Raw genomic sequence first — 26,312 nt, forward strand, 5'->3', positions numbered from 1 at the left:
CCGATGATTCTCTTGAGCCAGTCACCAAGGTAAGAGTGCACCATTATCCCCTATTTGTGGAAAGCTGTTGCTAGCCCAAAGGGTAGCACCTGAAATTGAAAGTACACAGAAATAACAGGTTCTGATGGGAAACGTGAATATATGCCTCTGCGAGGTCCAGGTAGGCTAAGTACTCCTTTTCTTACTGCCGCCATGACGAGCGTAGAGTTTCCGTTTAGAAGTGGGGTATATGGAGGACTAGGACTCCTTTTAAGTCCAGAACAGGACAGAAAGAACCATCCTTTGGTACCGTAAAAATAAAATATAGAGTAAGTCCCTTGCCCCTTTTCCTGGGGAGGGGCTGGGACTATATCCTGGAGGCACTAACATTTGAGTATCCCTTACCACCTCCCTTTTGAGTTGAGAAATACACAGTGACATCATGAAGGCCTTTGAAACTGGCCTTGTAAATTTTGGGCCATACCCCCTTCAAATGGATGTCCAGTAGCAACTGGTCTGACTTAATTCGAATCCACTCTGAATAGCACTGCAGGAGGCAGCCACCTACTGGTACTGCACAGGGCTCCACTTTAGCTCTTCTGGCCCCTGGAAAGGCAATCCCCTATGCTCACCAGACCTATCTCTAGGCCCTCATGTCCCCAGCCTTGTCCTATTTTGGATAATCTTTGGGTTTTAGATTCCTCCCCCCCATCTCTGATCAGCTTCTCTATGTCCTCTTCAGAACATAAAACCTCTTTTAAAAAGGTAGCTTACACAGATGTGTTTTGGAGGTTGAATCTGCCACCCAACTCAATAGCCATACATAGCATCTGCCAGGAATGCTATGGCTGATTCCAAACGCAGTTTGTGTTCTAGAAACTGCTTGGACCCCAATTCTACCCCCTCTCCCCCAGATGCCTGTAAGGCTATGAGGTTTGTGTAAAAATCCCATTTCAAAATTGAATCTATCTTCCTATCTGGAGGTTCTTTTAGGGTTATTCCTTCTTCTACAGGGATAGTTTTGCATGTTAATGTTGAGACCAAGGCACCCACACAAGGTTTGAGGTTATTTCTCTCCAAAAGTAGGGGGTATATTTTATTCATAACCCTGCTCCCTATAAGCCCCCTTAGTGATTATCCCATGCTAACATTATTTGTCTTAAGAAGCTGTGCGATGGGAAAGCTTTTGGAGGCCTCCTTATTCCCTGAAGGATGAAGAATCCATCTGTGTCCATGAGGCTGGGATCTGTTGTCCTTAGGACCGATAACTCACTCGAGATCAGGGATGCCAGCTCCTCTTTCCTCTTCATTCGAGGAATATTTCCCTTCGTCCTGGGAGCCCTCAGGGGATCCAGAAGCCGAAGCATCCCCCCCCCCCACCAAGAGCCTTCCATGATTATAGAGTAGAAGTACAAAGAGAAGACGTAGGTTCAGGGACCTCCCTTATGTATTTTAAGGGTCAGACTTTTTGTGAGGAGGCTGCAGCTGGTTTTTGCAAGGCACAGAATGCCTGGTGCATCGTTACTACAAACATTACTTGTCTTCTCAGTTGCCCCCCCCACCCTCCAAATTATACGTTTTCTTTCGATCTGGCACTGCTGGGCCGAAGCTCAGACACATACCTCTTCCCTAGCCCAAACACTGTGCAGGCATCAGCTAATACAGTTGAGGAACAAACTCGGGGAAGAGGAATTTTCTGCCTTTAAATTTTCTCCTCATGCTGTTCTTGATGTTTTGTTTCTTTTTCATCCAGTCTTTACCTGTTTTCCCCTTTTGGTCATTTATCCTTCCTAGTGTTTCTCTCCCACCCTTTTTCTATCTCTCCATTTTAACTTTCCTTAGCCCCTCGTTTCACTGGTTTCTGTTGCTTCTTCTTCACTTTACCCCTCACAAGACTTTCAGCTCCCCCTTCTCCTGGGAGACTTGGCTGTCTGGATCATGACTAAATGTAAACCCTCTGTGCAAATTACTTTTGCCAGTCACACTGCTCTGTGGTTTGGTGGCATCGGATTCAGACCAGCAGGTTTTACTGCTGAAAATGAGAGGGTGACAGCCTGCGTTTTATTGGCCTTTGCTGTGCGAGCACGACTACTTCATCCTCCAAACACTTTGGAGCAAGAAGTCACAGACTAATCACATACAGACTGTTTAAAATATCAACTTGCCCGTTTCCTAGTTTTACCACCTCCCCTCTTGTCTTATTCCTAGGTCTTTTATATTAAAAAAAAAACAAATTATATTTTCTCTTTCGGTAAAAAGCATGCACCTTTCATTATGGCCACATCCTGTGTGTTAAAACTCTCTCCTTCCATGGGTCTCAGTCCACACTGCTCTGTGCTGTGGCACAGGGGCATCTGAATTTAGATACACTGTCTGATGGAGTTAGTTGCAGCTGGGTGCACTACGACAGTGGGGGGGTGGGTGTCTGCCCCTGCAGTGGTAACTCCTACCAGGCAGCCTGCGGTACAGAGTACATATCTGAGGAGGGTTACCACTGCCCCTGGAGAAGAGCAGGGACAGCAGAGAGTTCTCCGAGATCCTCCTTCCACCAAAAAATATATTCTATTCCTCCCTCCCCAGCCCACCACCCTGAAAGTCAGCATTGGAAACTTGGGCTGTCTGCTTATCTAAAGGAATCAGCTGAGCAGCCTCACCCAAGGTCTCCATCTCAGAGCGACAGCAAAGCAGCAGATAGGCGCATTAACTGGGATTAGGACACCAGCATGGAGGCTCCATAATGACAGTAGAGCACATCCTAAACCGGTTCCTCTAGTTCAGGGGAGGAAAAAAAAAAAAAAAAAAAGTTAGGCTGCCCTACCCTGGAAAATGACCATCAGGTGTGGCTGCCTGCATGCTTGCCAACAATTCTGACTCAACTGCTTCTTCCCAAGCCAAAACGTCATACCACTAGAGCTAAAAATAGCTAAACAGACTAATGCCCTAAGTTAAACCACCGCTGATAAAGAAAACACACTGAATCACAAGATGATTACTGCCAGGGCATGCACCCCCCATCTCCTGCAGCCGCCCTCACCCAAGTCTAGGCAGAGGTTTACTCTTCAGAGCAGGGTTCTTGCACAAGGCCCAAGACTTCCTGCAATGCAGCGTTTCCTGAAAAGGCAAACTGCAACAGAAACATGACTTTTACAAAGAAGAGTTCTGGTAGAGAACACTAAAGAAGCACACAGGTTCACAGATTTGTCATTGCCAGAGTAGGGTTGTGGATTCCTGGTTCTTCATAGCAGTATTTTAGTGTTTACATGATAGGATTGAATAGGGTTTCAGCAGCAGCTTTAGCACCAATGTTTTGGGTTGAATAAGCTGATGTGCACTGGCAGAGCTTTGTGCGAGTCCATCCTAGTGAACTGGAATACCAAGGGGTGCTGCAGAGCACAATGACATGGCCAATCAGAAGCGTGGCCTCAAGCAAAGAGTACACCGGCAAGGCGAATGACAGGATCCAACTGGAACAGCGAAGGGAGTCTTCTGCCTGTGATGGTCACTTTCCCCATGGGTTAAGCCTATCTGTGCTGGTAGCCAGCAGGGCTTAGGTAGTAGGCCCGGAACCAGAACTAAGCAAGAATGCAGTTGGAAGCACAAGCGAACACTGGAAGACCAGATGCAATGAATCAGCAGATCCAAAGTAGCAAGGAATACGCTGAACTCTATGAAGCGAGGAACTCTAGAAGTAAAAGACTCAAAGAGCCAGAAAATGAGAACCAAGCTTTAACAACCTGCTGAGCGGAAGCCTGGAATTAAGTGTGTCCAGACAAGAAACAAGATGGCCACCAGCAGAAGTGTGGGCCAAGGAGCTGAAGGGCTGACCAGATATAGTCCCCAAAACCCAGAAGCCCTGTTGGCGAGAGACAAGAACCACTCATTGAGATTTCATACAGAAAAAGACTTATGTGAACATACAGATCACACAAATATTACTACTAATTTATCTTAAAATAAGTCTGTTTGTAAAATGGATATGACTTGATGAAGTTGGCCAATTTAACACATTTTATTGTAATCACAAATTTCAGGCTTCCAAGATGGCAGAGGTAATTTACATGGAATGGCCATGGTTGTAACGTTGACCTCAATGAGCACTGGGGCTGCCAAATGTTCTGACAGCTGCCTCACTAGTTTTGGTGGCTTTTTTTTGGATTACAAAAACTTGGTTGTAGGCCACAGAAGGGGGGCCTGGGTGTTGGATTAAGATGGGACTATTAGAGAACCAAAGAGGAAAATGACAAAGCCTGAAATGGCTTTACCAGCAGAGTGGCGGAGGCCAGAACCATCTTGGAATTTAAACATCCTCAGGATGGATATAGAGGGCAAGGAAGAGCATTCAGGAGTTTGGGCTAAATACATGGGGTGAGCTTATGTCTGTTTAAGTATGGGAATTGATATGCTCATCCACCCAAAGAGGAAGAGAACTGGGCAGACTGGGTGAGCCAACTGACCATCTCTCTGCCATCATTCACTACAGTACAAAGTTACTATGTACATTTGGGTGTCTTTCTTGTACCCAATATTTCTGGCCTATGGAGTAAATATCAAGACTGGAACAGGAATGAGAAAACATTTGGGCCTGAAGGCCACATGAGAAAGGAACCCCCACGAAGCCTGAGCAGGATACAGGTGGAGGGGGTTGCAGGGTGACCACTGGAGGTTTTTACGTGACATCACTTCCAAGTAGAAGAGACATGCTGTAGTCTCCTGAGTTACATGGAATCTTGTGGACCGGATGGGCTGTTTCCTATTTACCTCTGGACTAGAAGCAGTTTTGCTTTGGATCAGTGATCAGATTAAATAAGGATTGCTAATCTTGTGTCCTTCATTAGGAATAAGTGGTTACACCACCTTGCTGCAGCTCCTAGCATTTCATAGATTTGTAGGACCTGCAACAGAAACCCTTCATTAGCCGCTCTCCTTAGCTGTGGGAGACAGGTAGCCATGCATGAAGCAAGTACCAATGCAATATGCCAAGATGAGCTGTTTCATGCCTCCAGTTGCAGCTTAGATTTGCATAGCTCCTTTCACAAAACAAGTCTGCAACACACTTTACTAGGACAACATACTGGGGGGGGAATAACCCTACAGCCACCTCTAGGGTGCAAAACCCAAATATCAGTCACCTGACATGTATGACTTTCCAAAGGGGCTTTGAGAAAAGATAGCCAAAGTTAACCCCAAATATGTGCTTGCAGGGAAGCCTAAACCTGTAATCCTTGGGCCCCGAAGTTCTTACTAAAATAAAGCAGATAACCTGATGCACAGTGGAAGAGGTGGGCAGGGAAGATCAAGTGATTTGCTCAGTATCAAAGTGAACCTGCACTAGAGCTCAAATTTTCCAGAGTCCTGCTAACTTGTATCACTGGACCAAGGATTCCCAAATAGGGTCATAGCAGGTCCCAGGTGTCTTGCTGGCAAGACCAGAGACTCAGCATCATTTGAAACATGATCGGGGGGGGGAGGGGGGAGTCAGAAGCAATTTGTAAAGGATTTCAAACATGTGGCATCACATGTATAGTATTAAAGATTTTTAAAGCCCGTTATAGTAAATGAATACCAAGGCAAGTTACAATTTTTGGCACATGAACTGGTTTAAAATATCAAAGAGCTGCAGAATTCTAAGCCTGCAGAAACATTAGAAGCAAGGCTCCCGTTATCTCAGCACCACATCAACATTTTTTTTTTGTTTAAAGGAGGAAGAATTTATTTTGAAATACCAGTCTCCTAGGCCAAGTACTGTCAGCTCTCATTTAAATTATCTAGCTGCAATCTCAGGATCGAGGCACTGTGTCCCAACCAATTCCGATGGAGATGGATGTATAAAGGGGGAAAAACCCAACCTGTCAGCTTGGAAAAAAAAAAAAAAAGGAGGGGGAATCAGTAGTAGTTGCAAGCAGTTAAGTTCTGGACTAGAAGCTGTTTTGCTTTGGATCAGTAATTGATTAAACTAGCATCCCTCCCTCCCATCACAGCTCCTATACCCTCACGTGCTTCAGAGTGAATGCTGTTTACCCCAGCATGCCACGCCACACCTCTCCGCGTTACAGTGCGGTGTGAGGGTACCGCCTCAGCGCCTGCCTCACTGTCCAATTCCTGCACCCCAGCAGGACACATGCCATCCTACAACCAGTGCGATGTCACACCTCAAGTCATTTGTGCAGACACACTGAAAAGCAGCAATATAATATTTTCGTTTTAAGCATAAGCCTTCAAGTCTTCAGTGTTTCTAGCCCCTGCATTGTGCATTTAATTCAGCACTCGAGTGAAATCATTTCACGCAGCTGACTTGCCAGCAACATTCGTGAAAAACTCTAGAGTACTCCTGGAGACACCTGAGCAGCAGCCCTGAAGGGAACCAAGCAAACATCCACAGGGACATTGCTAGCTTGGCAGGTTTCGAACTTCTGCCTCTGTGTACCCTGAGAAGTATAGGCAGGGCCCCTTGTATTTTGTGGCAGTCCGATTCTGTAAAATTCGGACTAAAATAGTAAAATTCCATGACAGGTCTGCAGTGTCATTTAAACACAATACATGGGCATAAGAAACCATTGCACCAGAAATAAAATATTTCTCACTAATTTTGTATTGAAAAAACCCCATAAATAAATGGTGTTTTGTCATAATCTTATGAGATTTAAAATGATCAATAGGTTGGCAGCAGGGGAAACTTTGATTAGTCTCGATTGATGTCACATTTATCCAGAAGGACACGCTCAAGTTGTGAGAGTATATGCTTGGGAGGATGGAATATGGGATTTCTTGCTACATATCATGTGTGTGTGATTTTTGACATTTGTGTATAATTATTTTGCTAACCATTTTCTTATTCTGCCTGAATATTATGTTGGCTGTTGAACACCATGGCGTGTGGTATTAACAAATAGTGTATGTACAACAGTTGTTCCCAACCTGTGGTCTGCAGACCCCTGGGGTCCAGCAGACCAACAGGGGGTCCGCAGGAAGTGTGCAGAGAGAAGAAAGCCTGCCAGCGCACCCAGAGAAGACAGGAGGCGGCAGCAGGGCCACCGGTGCACCATCCCGCCAGCGGCTGAAGACTGATAAAATGCTGAAGGTCCTGATCTGCTGGAAGCAATGAAAGCAAGAGGCTGCCACGGGACTCCCTCCCTTTCCTCCAGGAAATAAAGAGGAAGATGCCCAGGTGAGAGCATATGTGTGTGTATGACCAAGAATGAACGGGTGCATGTGTGTGCGAGAGAGGAGAAACATTTATTTTAAAATTTCCCAAACACAAATAAAATGTATGAAATATTAATTGGATGTTCTATATTTCAGTTTTGAAATTTGTTTTTATTAGAATATTGTATTGTTTGTTTTATGAGAAATGCAAGTTTTTTGTTTTTCCATTGTCGCGCTGCAGTTTCCAGTTCAGTTTTTGTCTGTTTGTATTTATAATTTATGGTTTGGGGTTTTTTTGGCAAGAGTCTGTGTTTTGCATGTGCAACTTAGGCAGGGTATTCTGCTAGCATGTGGTTTATTGGTGTTTTAGGACCTGGTGCAATATTTGCAGTATTGCCTTTTCATAGGTAGGATTACTACTGGAGTCTGGCAGTCAGGGTTTTATGGGACAGCAGGCTTCCTAGAGGTCCCAAGTACATTTTTTTGCAGGAGTTTGTATTGTACAATGTTCCTGGAATGAGGAACACCAGAATTTGATTATGGTGAGTGGTTAAGGGAAGTGCCCTTGTTCTGCTTTGCACCCTTTGCTGGGGGAGTTTGTGAATGCAGGGTATTGTAGAGATGGAAGTGCAGGTTTTATATTGGGATTCTGTCCCACTCCTATACAGAAGAATTTTTCATTGATTAATGCACTTGAATAATTTTGGTGGTAGGTTTCTTAAATTGGCCAGAGGTTTGTTACTTAGAAGGCATCTTCTGCCTAGAGATGCCACTGACATACGTGCCCAGCACTTTGTGACAATGGTACAAAATGCGGCAGTGCCTCTTGCTTTAGAAATGGGGGCGTCCTATCCTCTGCATGTATGGAATCTGGTAACAAGCAGGTGTGGAGAGAACCATTGGCCCCCACCAAGATTGAACTAACAGGGGCAATTTCCCTGTCACAGATTATTTTCTTAAAAAAAAAATATAGATACCCTATTGGGGGAAAGAGGTTTGGTAAACATTTCCCTCCTAACCTTACATCTCTTTTAGTGATGTGGCCCTGTCTCAAACATCCCTCCTTCCCCCTTGCCCAGTCTCTCTGTCTCTGCTTCATGAGCCATCCCAACCAGAACCCCCTCTCCTACCACCAGCCAATCCTGCAAGTCTGTCTCCTCCCTCCACAATCCATCCCCACCAATCTCTCTCTCTAGTACATTTCTACCAGTCTGCCTCTCTCTCCACCAGTCTTTCACTCTTTCCCTCCATCAGTGCATCCTGGTCAGTCTCTCTCTCCCTCTCCTAGTTCATTCCTCCCAGTTGCTCCAGATCCAGCTGTGTGGCTGCCTGTAGTTTCACTACATAAGTTATTACATTCTTGCACATTTACTGCTGTGCTTTACAAGTGTATGTATTCCATTTATATCAGAAAGCATTATTTAATAAGTTGGATATGTTATGAATGAGTCTGGTGTGCATATAACTATTTCTTTGTTATTACATTAATAACTTTTCTTGATGTGGCACATAACCGCAGGTAAAACTGAAAGGGAAGCATGTGGAGGTCCACAAAAATTTTGGAGGTTGAAAGGAGGTCCATGCTCCCAAAACAAACGGGAAGCCCTGGTTTACAAGATTGGCAGCGGGGGACTTATTCCAGCACAGAGCCCCAATAAGGGACGGCTGTCTTGATCGGTCAGCATCATGGGCAGAGTGCCACAAAAAAAACACAACACTGCTATAGGGAGGAGAGTACCTCCCCCCACCCTCCAGACAAGAACCAGTTGTACCCTCCCACCCACTCCTTCCTGAATGTTAGCACCAGAAGAAGCTTCGTCACTCATGTACTAACACTCAGACTTTACTTTTATAGGGTAAAACAAGATGTTTTAGTCTTCAGCAGAGAGGAAGTTCTAGAACAAGGCAGGAGTAACAGAAAATATTTCTTCACAGAAAGGGTGATCGATGCATGGAAGGTCCTCCCAAGAGCAGAGTGACAGCAAAACAAAAAAAAGTGTAACAGAATTCAAGAGATCAGTGAAAAAAAGCCTGAAAAACTGGGATCTAAACATGGCTATTTACCAAGAAGTAAAAGAGGAAAAAAGCAAATCGGTTTTACAGTAATAAAATTGCCATATTCTCCATGTACATGATCCGGGTTTTTATTTTATGTCAATATTAAACCTTCCCGAGACAACCTTTGGGCTTCCATCTTATTCACAACTATCCTCAAATTTTTACCCCTCCTAATTCACCTCTTTTCAGTCACTGCAGCAAAAAACCTTGGCTAAGGACCATGGGGTCAGGGCTCTTCCTGTACCCGTGGGCCCTAAATTTGGTCTTTTGAGGGAGGGGGTGGGGGGGGGGGGGTCACCATTGTGCAATAACTGAAACTTCCTTCCGACCTCCTAGGCTGCTTCCGCTGCATCCCCAATCACAGAGCCACCAGTCTGGCCCAGCAATAAATTGTTAAATGGAAAGACCGGATAATACCCAAGGCCCTTAATCTTCCACCATGCTGTGGTTGCCACAAAATCTTTCTGCTGCATAAATTTCTCCTTAACATTTTCATGTTAAAAAAAAAAACAACATCCATTTCCATGTTTAGAATTAAAGTGCAATACAGAAAATAGAAAATGATTAGAAATCAAAAAGATGGAGCCAGCTTGTGCTGAAGGTCCCCAATTTGATCCTCAAGTCAGGTCTTCTGCTCCCTAGGCTGGCCAAGATTGGAAGCAGCATTCACAGTCATCATAATCAGAAACATTAGTGGCCAGATTTACAGATCATGACTGCAGAATTTTGCAAAGTGGACTGCCACTGCAATAACCAGATTGGGTACTTAGTGGACAAGGAAAGAATATAAATAAAGGGGGGAGGGGAAAATCCCAGGATAGTTGCAAGTGAAAACTCGTTGCACCAAAATCCCAGCCCTGGTTTTGACTAAGCTGGCAGACTGAAGGATCAGGAGGAAACTGCCAAACAAAAAAAAAAAAGCCTCTCCAAATCACAATTAGGGACACCTTGCAATAAACATAGTAATGATTTATTTATTTATTTATTTATTTTTAATTTTTATATACCGGAATTCCTGTATGCAATACAAATCAATCCGGTTTACATGTAACAAAAAGGTTGCCCTGGTCTGGGAGGTTAGACCGGGGTTTTTTACATAGAACATTGAACAATAACAATCAACCAATGAACATTAACATTATTACAAGGAACAATGAGAGTATCAATAATATAGCCATATAGATGATCTCATCTATATGGCACAGTTTTATTCCATGTTTCTGTATTCACATTTATGCTGCCTCCTGGCAACCTCCAGTGACTCCTGCTGTAACATGAAGCCTCTCTGAAAAGGGTGACCACATAGCTCCAGTTTTGTCATAATACTTAAATTGGTGTTGGTGCCAGTGCCATTTTCTATTATGTTCCTGTGTACTTAAGCAACTTTATATGCTATGGGATGCAAGTCTAAAAACAGTTCTGACCACATGTAAGTCTGCTGATGAAGGTTACCATTATACAGTACCATTATCTGTAGGGAGAGGCTGAGCTAGTCCTAGGTTTCCACCTACTGCATGGATATGACCCAAAGTTGCCAAATGACTCATTTCTAAAAAAAACAAAAAAAAAAAACCCACTTCTGGCTTTTCAGGTGGTCTCATATGAAAATCAATATGCATCAAGAAAGAGTCTAAAGCCTTCTCATAACTGGGTCAGTTAGCAACTCATAACCTAAACCAATCCACTTTAACATCTGAAATCTGCACAGGGATTAACGCAGCCAACCCTCTTAAACCATCAACAGGTTATTTGTGGGTTTTTGGGGTTTTTTTTTTAAGAATATGCAGAAATATTCATAAGTGCTATGCACTTGATTTGTGAAAAGGCTGGAATTGCATAGTTTTCAGTCACAATCTCAGATTATTATCGGCAGTCAACTTTCCATCTAGCTTTAATCCCACCTCACAGGCAAAGTGGAAATATAAAAAACAGTAAGGTACCACAACGAGGAGAAAACTAAAATCCCATTATTCTGGGCGTAACAAGCTTCAAGGAGTTTTAGCCAGCAGAATGGAAATGTGTGAACCCCTCCCTACTCCCAACATATACATTTCGTTGATTTATACCCCACCTTTCAGTCACTTCAAAGCTTTACAACATTTTCTTTGTAACATCAGGGTGTATTAAGTTTTCTAAAACTTGAACTTCAGCTATGCTGAAAACCAGCATCATGTGTGACTCATAGTGGGTTGGAGACCACTGCGGAAAGCGTAATCTACACGTGGCATCTTCTAGGTAGACCAGGGCTTCCCAAATCCAGTCGGGTTTTCAGAACACCCACAATGAAGATGCATTCATCGGGGGGGGGGGGGGGGAAGGGCTAGCACATGCAAGGTTGTCTCATGCACACCTATTACAGACAACCTGAAAATACAACTAGCTGGGGGGGGCCACCAAGGAAACACCATGCTAGACTATAGGGCCCGCTCCAGCGTGCCAGCTCCATACCCGGCTGCCCCACCAGCCACGTGACACCATGCAACGCAACCCCCGACACGCTAAAGTTACAGCCGAACCCACAACCCCGCCCCTTTGGAAACCTCCAACTTTGACACCCCGGGCAGGACCACCTCGGCCTCCCATTGGCTACAAGCCACCGCTCAGTACCCACCTCCCCTCCCTCCATTGGATGGCGGGGCAATCCGTGCCCCATTGGAGGGCGCTCGATGTCAGTCGCGGAGGAAAAGGAACCGCAGCGCCGAGAGAAAGGCGAAGTCCGAGGAGCGAGGAACGGGAAATAGCACGGGCCGTAGGAATCCCAAGCGCCCAGGCTCACTCACCTATGCGCTGCCCTACCGGAGAAGCAAACGCGTTGCCGAGCAGAAAATCCATGACTACCACTGTCCACACGATCAGCTGACTAACCAAGCTTTTGCCAGCGCAGTAGTACCCTCTTCACGTGATCATTATGTGGGGTGGGGCTTCAACGCCCTTCTCACGTGATTCGCCTCCATTTGATAAAATAAGCTTTATTAACTAAAAGGAACCCTCGTCGTAGGCAATAGTAAAACGGAGAGTACATTTTAAGGTCCCACAAAAAAAAAAGTGTTGTTAACCAGAGCGTATTGGAGGACTGTTCTATTTCTGGTTTTAGAAACCAGCAACTGGTCAAACTGTTCACGGAGTAACTGTCTTTAGATCTTTGCTACCCCGACCGGTCACTGTCGGAGGTGGGATGGTGGACTCGCTGGTCCTTGTGTAACCGTCTCTTTTTAGTCAGTAAGGAGGTCCAGACAACTGATCCGTAAAGATAGACTTTTATTGCCAGCAAGATGCAGCTAAGACAAAGGCTCAGTACAACTGCATGCCCCTCCCCTCCAGGAGCAGACTCTTATGCACTTTACAGTTCTTATCTTTTACACATGCGTTCTAAGCATTGCTGAGCAAGCATATTCCGGCTGAAGGGGCTACTGACCCCCTCCCTAGACACCCTGGAACTTTCGTGAAACTTCTCCCATGTTCTGCAGGAGAGGCTGCTGGGACTTGCAGTTCTGGAAAGGAATTCGCGAGTCTGCAGTAGTACAGCCCATCACATAATACATCCATTGTTCTAATCTAGGTTACAGCAGTGAAAGCTTATCAGAGAATAAGAACAGCGAAGCCAAAAAAATGAAAATGTGCAATGTGCTGACAGAAAGTTTCTCAATGTCCTAATTACAGCTGTATTGCAGACTGTAAGTAAACCCGTCATGAAGCAGGGAATTCTGGTACATGAAGTCCTTTGTCAGGTTGAAGCGTTCAGACCCCTTCATTCCCCCCTTTGATACTTATCATTCTTTATGAAAAGTATCACACCATCACAACGCAACTGTGGAGCTGAAAGAAACAGAAACAAGAAAAATTAGCAATTTGAGTTCTCAGGGGGCCCTAATTTCCCAAACAGTCCGATGGTTTCTTCACGGGTTTGAGACGGATGGGCCCTATTGGCTCCACCCCCCTTTGTAGCCCGAACTTGTCATGTATGGGAAGATGGCCCAGGATAAAACATGAGGATGGTTAAACAGGTTCTATAGGCTCAGAGGAATACATGTACAGTGACAGAAGCTGCGTGGCTGTTTTGCGTTCAGCAATGTCCTTCATCACCCGACGAAGGCGGTTTGAGCAAGAAAGGAATAATTCAGGGTCCTAAAAGACAAAACAGAATTAAACTGGCTGGGATAACAAACAAGCTCTTAAATCCACCGATCATGGAAAACCAACCACGGAATCCATTGGTCCAGTCCCAAGCACTATTCCACTGCTGGACAGGGACGTGTGCCATCTTGACCATGCGATCAGTGATGTCTTGGATAACCTTGTTTTGGTCATCTACCTGTAAACAACAATTGGAGAGGTTAAATGTTCCACAAACCCTCCTTCCTGGGCCAGAGGATAATCTAAAACCAATCTATTCTGGTACACTGCAGTCATAATTTTGGTATTTTGTTTTGCCCCGAGTTTAAGAGCGAAAGCAGTCGTTGGTGATGAGCTCCAGGACTGCCTGAAGCCTGATGATTCGATGCAATTAATACTGCTTGGAAGGGTTCCCGAGTTGCCCCTTTTTGCTGCTTCATCTGCTCTCTGATTTCCTTGACAATAGGGTTTGATTTCCTGGTGTGTGCTTTGCAATGCATTACAGCCACCTTGCGAGGTAGCCAAACTGCGTCTAGTAATTCACGTACTTCTGATGCATTGTTCAATTGTTTTCCCTCTATAATGCTCCATGCACTTGAATTGTAAGGAAGGCATATTTAGAGTCTGTATAGATATTTACAGTTTTCCTTCTGCCAACTGCAGAGCTCGAGTAAGGGCAATTAGTTCAGCTTTTTGTGCAGACGTTCCTGGGGGAAGAGGTTGAGCCTCAACGATTTCATCTTCGGATACAACAGCATATCCAGCAGAACGTATCTCATGAATGATTTGGCTGCTCCCATCAGTGAATAAAGTCCAAGCTCCTTGCCAGGGTTGATCCCTCAGGTCTGGTCTACTGGAATGTATTGTAGTCATGACTTCTTCACAGTCATGGGCAACTGGTTCAGGTGCCGGCATAAGAGTGGCCGGGTTCAAGTTTTTGCTGTCTTGTATTTGAATTTCAGGAGTTTCACATAACAGAGCTTGATACTTTACAAGACGTGAATTAGTCATCCATTTTGGCCCATGAGTTTCTAGTAGTCCTTGGATAGTATGAGGAGTTGTTACGTTCAAGGTTTGTCCAAAAGTTAATTTGACTGCTTCTGGAATTAGTAAGCATGCAGCCGCAATGCTTCGAAGACAACCTGGCCATCCTTTTGCAACATTGTCCATTCCTTTTGACAGATATGCAACAGGTCGTTCCTATGATTCTAGAGTTTGAGTCAATACCCCAATGGCCATTCCTTTCTTTTCATCGACGAATAGATGGAATGGTTTCATTACATCTGGCAATCCTAAAGCAGGTGGTTCAATTAAGGCTTCTTTTAGTTGACGTAAGCTTGCCAGTTCGTTTCCTTCCCATTGGAAGGGTTGAGATTCTGCCTCTTTACCCCGCAACTTGTCGTACAGGGGTTGGGCCATAACAGCATAGTTAGCAATCCACAGCCTACAGTATCCTGCAGCTCCAAGGAACGCCCGGAGCTCTTTCTTGCAAGTGGGTACAGGTTGATCTCTTATAGAACTGGTGCGAGAAATCCCCAGACATCGGGTTCCTCCACGTATTTGGAAGCCTAAATACTCTACTTCCAATTCACAGATTTGCGCTTTCTTTTTACTTGCACGATACCCTTTTGAGTACAACGTCTTTAGCAGCTGAAGAGTGGATACCGCACATTCGAGGTACGTCTCTCGAAACAACAGAAGGTCATCCACGTATTGTATGACTGGCCCATACTTTACTTGATACATCTTTAAATCTTTTGCCAGTTGCTCACCGAACAGCGTAGGTGAGTGCCTAAACCCTTGAGGCAACCGTGTCCATGTGTACTGCTGCTTTACTCCAGTATCTGCATCTTCCCATGTGAAAGCAAAAATCTTTTGACATTCCTCCGCCACCGGGACGGAGAAGAAGGCATCTTTGAGATCAATGACACTGTACCACTTTGATGCAGGAGAGACTTGAGCCAAGATTGAATATGAATTTGGCACGAGGGCTACTAGATCTTCTACTTGACTATTCACTTTTCTTAAGTCTTGTACTGGTCGATAGTCATTAGATCCAGGCTTCTTTACTGGCAACAAAGGGGTGTTCCAAGCAGATCGGATTCGCCGAAGAATGCCCAAATCATACAGTCTTTGCAGGTGTATCTGGATTCCTTGTCTGGCCATATATGGAATGGGGTATTGAGGTTGATTAATCACCTGTGCATTCTGTTTCATCTCTATCCATATGGGGGTAGCGTCGATAGCTATTCCTCCCGGGTTCTGTTCGAACCATACTTGGGGTACACTATCCATCAGTTGTCTTCGTTTTTGTTGAGGGGGGTGTTGTTTTCATATCGATGTTCGATGGTTCGTTCGACTATGGGAAGATGTAGTCTCCATTCTTCTTGGAGGGGACAGATGAGTATCACTGGATGGTCCCCGAAGGAGGCTTTAACTTCCCCTGTTGGTTGAAATCTCAATGTGGTCTGAGGCTTACACAGCAGGTTCCATCCGATAAGGGATACCATGGTCCCGCCTACTTGTATACTTCATTCTTTCTGCAGAGGGGCAGTGAGTACCTGACCTGAGGCACCCACTATAGAAACAGTCTCTTTCGTCGGGGGGGCCGATTGGTGCAGTCATGACAGATCGTTGGCCTCTGAGTCCAACAGGCCCCTGATTTTTGTTGTGTTACCTCGTGGATCTCCACCAGAGGGTCAGTGGGGATTCTTCCCTCCCGGTCTCTTCAGGCTGTATGCTCCTTGTCGCCTCCCCCGCCATCTGCCAGTGGGGGTTGTCCGATCTCCTTCCTCCTCGGCCCCTTTTTGTCGGTGCAGGTCCATTTTTGTCGTTAGTATTCACTGCAGGGCTCCCGTATTTCTTTTGCCATTCTTCACAGTCTCTCTTCCAATGGCCTTCATTTTTGCAGTACGCACACTGATTCTTTCCCAAAGGGGGGGTCTTGTTCCCCCTCCTCTTCGCGGTCTGCCATTGTCTTGGCTCCTTCCCGTCCGCGTGTCCTCGAGAGCGGCGGCTAACAGTCACTTTCTCCTTCATGTCTCTACTTGCTTCTCTCTTTTCTCTTCCACTTCTCTATTTCCACATACTTGGTCTGCTATAGCTTTTAACTGGCTGAGGCTCATGCCCTCAAAGCCTTCGGCCTTCTGCAGCTTCTTTCGGATGTCGGGTCTCTATTATTAAGTTCCTGGTTGCAGGGACCGGCCCTTTTCTTCTCTTCCTGAGCCCTGTTCCCATACATCTCAAAATACGATGAAAAGATCACAGTCCATCTGGAAATTGAATAGGTGACCTGCGCCTGGAGGCAAATCAGTTCTGACGAGGCTGAGAAGCTGCAAAACATTGCTTCCTTCATACTTGTAAGTTTGGCATTGGGTTAATTCAATAAAGTAAACCTGGATCTGCAGGCAAGGATCCAAGGGGGGCGCTTTAGGTGTGCAGGAGTGATGATCAAACCCTTGGAAGCCTTGTATCAATTACATTGCAAACACTAAGAACATATGGTAATAGCCAGAGCCCAGCCCCCACCAGTGGTAAAAGAACATAATTGCAATATATATATATATGTGTGTGGGGGCCACTACTTTATCATTTGGGCCGACTCATATTTGCTCTTGTTCCTAATCTTGCATAGTGGCCCCTTCTCTTGCCCACAACTTCCAATAATCCTTATCTTGCGCCTGCCACTGAATCAAAATTTTTAATATTAAGTCTTTGTTTTCTCCGGTTTTTTGTTTTTTTTTTTTTACAAACGGCATCCTGTAATTCTCACAGTCAGCGCTGCACATGCTTGGCTGTCTTATCTTGCCAGTTCCTTAAAACAGGGAGTAGCTCTGCATATTTAACTACTGCTAGCCAAAGAAGCAACAAGAAAAACTTTAACAAAGAACCCATTCTTAATCATTTCTCTACATTTCCCAGAGACAGCTTCAAAATAAACTGCGTCAGCAAAAGGGAGTTCATACTTTATCATGCGTTCCAATGTAACTTTTAAATAACAGATAATATATATGAGACAAGCATTGAAACGCACAGCCATATTGAATGCACTACGCACTGGCTCAACGTCTTTTTTTTTTTTTTTTTCTCTGGCTCGATTCCCTCCTCTCTCCTGTAATTATCTCTGCCGTTAACCCTTAACTGCCATCAAGTTCTAAACTTCAACACCAGTAAATGCATTCTCCAGTAATCAAATCAGTATTTTAACTTAACACTGTACATTAATTTGTTGTATAGTAGTCTTGTGCAGCATCTGTAAACCAAAATCTCTTCTTATTAGGGTTTAAAACAATTAAAACAATTAAAAAAATCCCTGGTACATGTGCTTGCAATTCACAGATAGCAGTTACATACATTACAATCCTTAATAATGGGGACTTCCAGTTCCCCATTTTGTGCGCCTGAGCCACCATTACGAGGGCGGCTCCCTCCACTAACTTCTTTGCCCACGACGGAGGATTCTCAATGACTGCAATCCAAGCAGTTATGTACGGTATATCCTCAGGGCAACCCGGATTCCCTTCTTCACTAACTATTTTCTGGACCCTCGTGGCCGTTTGGAAATCGAAAGTTCCTACCGGAGGCCAATTTACACACAAACTGGGCCACCTATGGGTGCATCGTTGAATCATTCCGGGTTTAGTACATTTATGTCTATCGAACACTTCCCTATAGTGTTCCGTCATGACTTTTAATGGAGTCGAACCGCCCCCTCCCATCAGGATAGAATTCACAGACAAAGGAGGGAAGGGAAGACGGATAGGTAAGGGGTCCGTATCCGTCAGACACAAAAGGGTCACTTTCACACAACAAGAAACCTATTCCCACTATCGTATGCGTTACTTCTTTTTCCTCTTTTTATGCGCGTGGCTTTCGGAATGCAATTCCTACCAAACCACCGCTTGGGGTGTGATCAAAGCCCCCTCGGTCCCCTCACGGATGGACCGGTCATTTGCTACTCTTTTAGCTATTCTTCACTTTTCCCATCATTCCCATAATACTCGCCTGCAGGGTTCTTCCGATCGTCACGAAAGCCTTCTTCCCGGATCACCAGCCCAAAGGTCTCAGAGGATCTCCGTGGAATGACCCCCTCAGATACCTGATCACTGAACTCAGCGGTGGCCACTCACCAGGCAAGTCTGGGGGATCACTCCGCCACAAAATCCCCTGGACCAACTGGGGGGCTAAAATAGCGTCCCCGGTACCTCCTGGCTGAGGCTCGCCAAATGTAACCGTCTCTTTTTAGTCAGTAAGGAGGTCCAGACAACTGATCCGTAAAGATAGACTTTTATTGCCAGCAAGATGCAGCTAAGACAAAGGCTCAGTACAACTGCATGCCCCTCCCCTCCAGGAGCAGACTCTTATGCACTTTACAGTTCTTATCTTTTACACATGCGTTCTAAGCATTGCTGAGCAAGCATATTCCGGCTGAAGGGGCTACTGACCCCCTCCCTAGACACCCTGGAACTTTCGTGAAACTTCTCCCATGTTCTGCAGGAGAGGCTGCTGGGACTTGCAGTTCTGGAAAGGAATTCGCGAGTCTGCAGTAGTACAGCCCATCACATAATACATCCATTGTTCTAATCTAGGTTACAGCAGTGAAAGCTTATCAGAGAATAAGAACAGCGAAGCCAAAAAAATGAAAATGTGCAATGTGCTGACAGAAAGTTTCTCAATGTCCTAATTACAGCTGTATTGCAGACTGTAAGTAAACCCGTCATGAAGCAGGGAATTCTGGTACATGAAGTCCTTTGTCAGGTTGAAGCGTTCAGACCCCTTCACTTGGTCTGACCTAGCATGGCACTTTTTAGGTTCTTACGCTGCTGCTTTACTAAAATATTACGTGGGCCCAGTCTACTGAAAGCTGCTTGGTCTAGACTCGAGCGAATATAAGATATCTGGCTTACGTTTGTCTTGGTCTGGAACATGTACAAATAATTATATTGAAAAATATGTTTTGCTACTCTTAAGCCTATTATCTTTTTACAAGAAATACATCTGTCCCTCCTTAAACCAATCGTTTTCACCTTATCCCCACGTCAAGCGAACAGTCTAATCCAGTCCTGGTTGTGCCCCACTGCCTGCATGGAAATGTAGTTCTAATCTTCTCGTTGATAAGAAATAGCATTACAAATCCATGCAGACAGTGGGGCAAAAAGAGGTCCGGATCAACTCGTTTTGTTAATCTGGGGAGTGATAGCAACCCTACTTGAACATGGTAAATTTACGGGGCAGTAAGTAGATCAGATACGCCATGATTCTGATAAGGCTAGCAATAAAGAAGTAGCTATTCCATTTCATCCTGCTACATTAATCCAGTCCAAACAGGTGGGTTTTGTCCCCCTTCCAGCAGAGGGGGAGACAGAATACACTGATTTCTCCAGTGACACAGGTTACTATGTATAGGTATTACAGCACAGCAAGAACCCAGTGTTCTCTTCCTTCAGTGGATAGTAGGGTTCTCTGGTGGTGCAGTAGGATTTCTTGGAAAGCTGTTTCAAACCAGGCTCCTGCTGTGCCAGTTTGTGTGGGCCCCTTAAGAGGAGCATCCAGTCCCAGAGCGGGCTTGGTCAAGCCTGGGGTAGGGGGATTCTTCTCAATAAAAAAAAAAGTAACATTCTTCAGAAATTTAGGTTTGTATGCCTTGGGGCAACCTAATTCTCCCTTCCTCCTGCTCCTCTCCTGTTTGTGCTCAGTGGCTGAGTATTTAAAAAAAAAAAGGGAGGGGGGGCAAGGGAGCAGCAACATACTTGTGCTTCAGCAATCTTTCTGTTGAGAGGAGTTCTTTGCCTGCTTTACTGTCGGAGTAAATGGCTGATTCATAGAAGGACTTTGGGGCTTCAGTCTCCTTTGGAGCTGAGCTGGGGGAGGTGTTTTCCAGCCATGATGGACAAGCCTGGGAGAAGCAGACGCTGCAGGGAATCTGCATCAGCCACTGGGACTCTTTGCTTGACCTGCATCTCTGCAGGGGAGATCCCTGGAGAATGTTTGGTGGCTTCCGGAGGGTGGGGGGGGGGGGGGTCCTCTGGTACTTGGGGCAGCATTTTGGGTCAGATGCAGTACTATTCAGTGGCCTCTAAGGACATGATTTTGTGGGGAGCATCAGCTATCTTGAGCCACATTCCTGTGTCTGTTCCCAACTCGCGGCACCAGCAGTGGGCCTCTGTAATGGAGGATGGAGATCCTCCAACCTTGGTACCAGTGCATTTTTCACCATTTCCAGCCACTCCAAGAAAGTGTAGCATGGCTGCAGAATTCTCCCCAGAGTTTTTCAGGCGCCATATATGGATGCTTTGGTCATGGCTGTTACTAGGCGCATCACTATCACAGTGGAGGGTAGCACTTCTCTTAAGGATCCTCAGAATAAGAAGATAGAGATTCCCTTAAAGCACTTCCACAGCTATGGTCGTTCAGTTTTTGATTTGTGGTTGTTTTGTGGTCAGAGCGCTCTTGTGCTGGATCCAACAGCTTCCAGAGAGTGAGGACGTAGCTAGGATGGAGTCAAATTACTACATTTTTGGTGGATGACTTATTTGATCTTCTGTGTATTTCTCTTCATTCAGTGGCCTCAGCTTTAGCAGCCAGGAGTCTTCTTTGGCTTCAGAACTGGTCTGCAGATGCTTGGTCGAAGTCTCAACTTGGGAAGCTCTCTTTCAAAGGGAGAGGACCTGGAATAGCTGGTCAAGAATCTGGGAGATCTGAAACCTCAAAGGCTTCCTGAGGATAAGTTGTGCTCCTTCTATCATTCCGATAGAGGTCAAGGCCAGTTCCATGAGAGGTGGTATAGGCCAGATAAGCAGTCGTCTGATTCCAGCACCTTGTCAAGAGGTAGTCAGATTTTTCAACGAAGCTCAGCAGGTCCACTTGCTGGTGTTGCCTGTGGGCAGTCGCCTACAGTTTTTTTTTTAACCAGGAGTGGACCTGTATAACTTCAGATCAATGGGTGTTATTCCTTGGAACTTCATTCTCCTATTTCTGATGCCTTTATGATTTCTCCCTGTGTATTATGTAGGCTGGAGTCTGGAAATACCCCTAAGGAGTAGGGCAGGAGCTGGGTGTGGGATACTGAGCAGAACTCCTCACTGACTTCAGCCTTTTCACAAACACTTTTAGTTTTATTTGCACTTTCAATTTGTACACATTAGTAGACTGTTTTACCCACAAATCAGTGTACCCGCAAAACTCACGAGTCATGCACAAGAGCTGCCTTCTCCTATTGACCTGGGCCTGGCCTACTGGTCCCAGATGGGCTCTAACTCTTATTTTCCCCAGCTAGGTCCCACCCACAGAACTGTTTGTGTCTACCAGGGTCCCGCCCATAGAGCTCTCTCCTTTTAAGGGATTTAAGGTGGACCAGGCCTCGAGCCTGGTCCTACACAGGATATGGAGGGGGTCAAGGAACACGCCACACTGGGTTTATCTTCTGCCTAGCCAGCCCTTCCCCCGCAGGTTGAGCCCTTAGGTTCTGAGGGCCAGTAGAGCTTAACTGGAAGAAGATGGGAAAGGCTGGACAAGACAGGACAGACACAGGCTGGTCGTAGTGGGCAGTGAAGACTGGAAGCAGAGGTCTGGGTACTGGAACAAGGAAGAAGCTGAGGACTGGCTACTAGAACAAACAAAGAACTGAGGACTGAATACTGGACCAGGCAAAGAGCCAAGGACTGGATACTAGGATAGGAGGGTAGCAGGATATTGAACGAGGGCAGGAACTGGATACAAACATAGCCAGGGCAGGATACTGAGCAGGGACTGGGATACAGCCATAGGCTTTGGCAAGGCAAAGCAGGGAATGGATGCTAAAGACTGGACAGGGCATGACAAGGCCAGACAAGTACAGTACTAAACAAGGCAGACTAGGGCAGGACTAGACCAGACAAACAAGGGTAGGAGCAGACAAGCACAACACAGAACAGGAATACTGAGGCCCGAAGGCAGCAACACAGAAGGCCCAAGGCCACTAACAATAAAGCCTGGAGGCAACTAAGGAGAGGCTTGAGTAAGCCACAGAGCAAGGCCTAAGGTAAGGTAAGGCCTGAGTAGGCCACAGAGCAAAGTACAAAGGCCATAAGGCAAGGTAAAACCTGGATAGACCATAGAGCAAGGGACAAGGAGGCAGAGGGCCCGAAGGTCACCAGGTAAGTTAAGGCCTGAATAGGCCACGAAGCAAGGTACAAGGGACCAAAGGCCACAAGGCAAGGTAAGGCCTGAGTAGGCCACAGAGCAAGGTTCAAGGAGACAAAAGACCGGAGGCCACAAGGCAAGGTAAGTCCTAGATAGTCTGCAAGACAAAAAGCAACGTACAAGAAGGCCCGGAGTCCACAAGGCATGGAACAAGGTAAGAGCGGCCAGGTCAGAGAGTCAATGGTGACTCCATGAAACAGCATCTAGGTTCTGGCAAGGAAGGGTTAAATGGGGCTGAAGCTTGTGTGTGGTGCAAGCAGCAAGGCAGAGCATGTTAAGGCTGGAGATGAAGCTCTCGGAGAACCCCTGGTGGGGAGGAGGCTGCACCACAGGTTGAGTCAGGTGGCCAGTTAGGAGATAGCTTGGGTAGCTCAGAACAGAGCTCACTGGAGACTTCTACTGGTGAGGAGGTGTCAGCAGACAGGATAAGGGCACGGTGAGGTTGAATGGCAGGTGAAACTGAGACACTCTGCTTCTGAAGTCAAATGAAAAGCAGTGGTCTAGACTTGACGAATCTTCAACTGCTAAGGGCAATGGTGCCAGTTCCTCGGAAAGGGAACGGGGTTATTACTCCATTTATGTCATCCCCAAAATGATGATTCTTTCAGACCCATTCTGGACCTCAAGGGGGTGAACACCAACCTCTGGTTTCCTATTTTTGGATGGAGAAGTTTCATTCAGTGCTCATGGCAATCTTCCTTGGATCTTTTGAAGACTTATACTCATATCTCAGGAGGACCAGATGTATCTCCATTTTTTGTGTTCTCCTGGAGCATTTTCAGTTTAGGGCGCTTCCTTTTGGGCTAGCCATAGCTCTGCAGTTCTTCTCCAAAATCATGGTGGTAGTGGCAGTGATTTTGAGGCAACAAGGGATCAGGGTTCATCTCTATCTGAATATTGGTTGATCAGGGTCAATTCATATCAAGAAGGTATTCAGATGTCCCACAGATTGGTCCAAATCTTAGAAAGTTTGGGCTAGATGGTCAATTTTTCAAAGAGCAATCTGGTACCTTCTCAGTCATTGGAGTACCTGCGGGCTCGTCTAATGCCAATGGAAAAATTGAACAAGCTGATTTTCCAAACATAAACACACAGTGTCCTTGCCCTTCTAGAGCCAAGAACTTGGGATTACCTTCAGCTTTTGGGTTTCTTGGTGGCTGCTCTAGATTTGGTGCTCTGGGCCAGGTGCATATGAGATCTCTCCAGTAATTTCTTCTATCTCGTTGGTTGCTCCAATCCTAGAATTAGGGGCTGTATCTGCCCTTGCCAGCTGCAATGAGCAGGGTCTCCAATGGTAAATGGTCCCTCAGAATCAGTTGCAGGGTCAGTCTTTTCGTGCCATTTTGGATCATGGTCACGATGGATACAAGCTTGTTAGGTTGGGAGGCTCATTGCCTGGAGCAGGTGACAGAGGTAGTTTGGTCTCTGGAGGAAATGAACTGGTCCATCAACAGAATAGAAACCAGGGTCATTCAGCTAGCCTTGATGCATTTCCTGCCACTGATTTGAGGGAAAGCAGTCTGGGTCCTGTCCGACAATGCAACAGCAGTGGCATATATGAACAGACAGGATGGCACCAGGAATCAGGGGGGGGGGGGGGGCGGTGTCAGAGGAGACAAATCTCTTCCCCTTGATAGAGAAGAATCTGCAGCTCTTTTTGGTGGCCCATATTGCAGGACAGGAAAATGTACAGGCAGACTTTCTAAATAGAAATCTCTATGATCCTGGAGAGTGAGAACTCAGCCAGGATGGCTTTCAACACATCGTGCTTAAGTGTGGTGTGCCTCACATTGATTTAATGGCAGCTCACAAGAACATCGAGGCCCCTCTGTTCTTTAGTCATCGCAGAAAGTTTGGCTGTCATGGAACAGATGTCTTGATTCAGCCTTGGATGCAAGGGGAGCCTCTGTAAGTGTTCCATCCCTGGTCTCTAGTCGGCAGGATTCTACAATAGATATAAATGGAGAGCAGTCGTATGAGTCTGGTAGCTCTGAATTGGCCTCGGAGACCTTGACATGCGGAGGCTTCAGAGTGATCTTCCTCTTCATCTTCCAGTGGTCTTCTGGTTCAGGGTCCAATTGCCATGGATGACCCTTCTCTGTTTTATCTTACGGCTTGGCTCTTGAAAGAGTGTGCTTGAGGAAAAGGGACTACTCTTCTTCGTTTATTTCCACTCTTAAAGGCTCATAAGAGTTCTACTTCTTTGGCTTACATTCAAGTCTGATGCATGTTTAAGGGGTTCTGTAGGGACTGGTTGTTGTCTCCTTGGTGCGCTGATATTTCTAGTATTGTGGTCTTTCTCCAGCAGGGTTTTGAAAAAGGCCTGGCTTTAGATTCTCTAAAGGTTTAGGTTGCAGCTGTCCCCTGTTACAGCAGAAAATTCACAGGTTGTTGATAGCGGCTTATCCAGGCATGACCTGCTTTTTGCAATGGGTTGAGAAGCTACAGCCCCCGTTTAGGCCTTTGGTTCCTCAGTGGGATATGTCTGGTCCTTAAGACCTTAGCTGCTCCTCCTTTTGAGCCATTGAAGCAGATTTCGTTGAAGGACCTTACTCTCAAGACGATTTTTCTAGTGGCCATTTTCTCAGCATGGCATATTTTAGAAATCTAAGCTCTGTCTTGTAAAGATCCTTTTATTTATTTATATATTTTAAGAATTTATATACCACTTATCTAAAATTCTAAGTGCTTTACAATATTAATACAGTCATAAAAAGCATACGAACAGAAGAACATATACGTAAAAATTAGACTGGTGTAGCAGGATGAAATGGAAAGAGACATTTTTACCCATTAATTTTCTTTCCATGAGTCCTGCTACACCAGTCCAGGACCTTCCCAGAAAGTTGAACCTCTTTGGTTCGTGTAGAAAATACAGATATCTGTATTTTCTACATATTTTCAGATAACTCAGTGCAGGTCCTTTATGTTTATATAATTCTCCATCCTGTTTCCATCCTATGTTTATAGCAGTTCTAGACAAGCATGTGGAATCGCAAGGATTTCTTTTTCTTGAATTGAGAATTTGTTATGAATGTTATCTCATATGTTTCTTGTAATATTTTCAATGCTTTGACATAAAGATACTGAGTTCTTGCTGTGCTGCAATACCTATACATAGTGGCATGATGTCACTGGCGAAATCAATGTTCTCTGCCTCCATCTGCTAGTAGAGGGACATAACCCATTTGTTTGGACTGGAATGGACTAGCAGGACTCATGGAAAGTGTGGTAATTTGCAAGATTTTCCAGTCAAAATCCTTTTGTTAGTGATGTTAGCAGCTGATGAAGAATAGAGACTATGCATTATGAAATTGTAACCGAACTTTATTGGCACCTGTTAGAATGTACGATATCCTAGATTTACTAACCTTAGTCTGTGTGCCTATTTGTAAACCGTTGCGATGGTATATAACTTAGCGACGGTATAGAAAAGTTTTTAAATAAAATAAAAATAAATAAATAAATAAGAGCTTACAAAGATGACAGAAACAAGCTTAAGGCAAGAACCAATAAGGTGACGTAGCTTAGCATTGCTACATATATGCTAGAAAAACAAGTTATTCCAAGAGTGGTTAAAATAAATTGTTTAGCTGCTTCTAGCTGTCCAAACTTAGATTGTAAGCCCTCTGGGGATAGGGAAATACCTACAGTACCTGAATGTAAACAGATGTGATATCTCAGATGGAATGTCAGTATATAAAAATAATAAATAAATAAATATAGCTTGCTATGTATCACACATACAAAACGTGCCTTATACTTTATATTACAGACATACATATACATTTTAGGAGACAGATACAGGGCGTTGATTTGTTGAAATGCTTTTTATCATT

At 45.1% G+C, this 26,312-nt stretch overlaps 1 protein-coding gene across 4 annotated transcripts in view; it reads right to left on the minus strand.

Annotated features, from left to right (window-relative positions):
- TOM1 (target of myb1 membrane trafficking protein) overlaps positions 1-12,107 on the minus strand; it is a 148,019-nt gene extending 135,912 nt beyond the window's left edge. For 3 of the 4 annotated variants that reach the window (XM_029590127.1, XM_029590126.1, XM_029590125.1), the window contains exon 1: positions 11,961-12,107. In XM_029590127.1, the coding sequence (XP_029445987.1) occupies positions 11,961-12,012 (52 nt within the window). In that variant the 5' untranslated portion in view covers positions 12,013-12,107. Of the gene's footprint in view, positions 1-11,791; positions 11,908-11,960 lie in introns of those variants that run through there. The other variant, XM_029590128.1, reaches the window with a different exon arrangement.
- Between the last annotated feature and the right edge of the window lie 14,205 nt (positions 12,108-26,312).

This window comes from Rhinatrema bivittatum, chromosome 2 (assembly GCF_901001135.1).
Source record: "Rhinatrema bivittatum chromosome 2, aRhiBiv1.1, whole genome shotgun sequence".
In the NCBI taxonomy this organism is placed as follows: Eukaryota; Metazoa; Chordata; class Amphibia; order Gymnophiona; family Rhinatrematidae; genus Rhinatrema; species Rhinatrema bivittatum.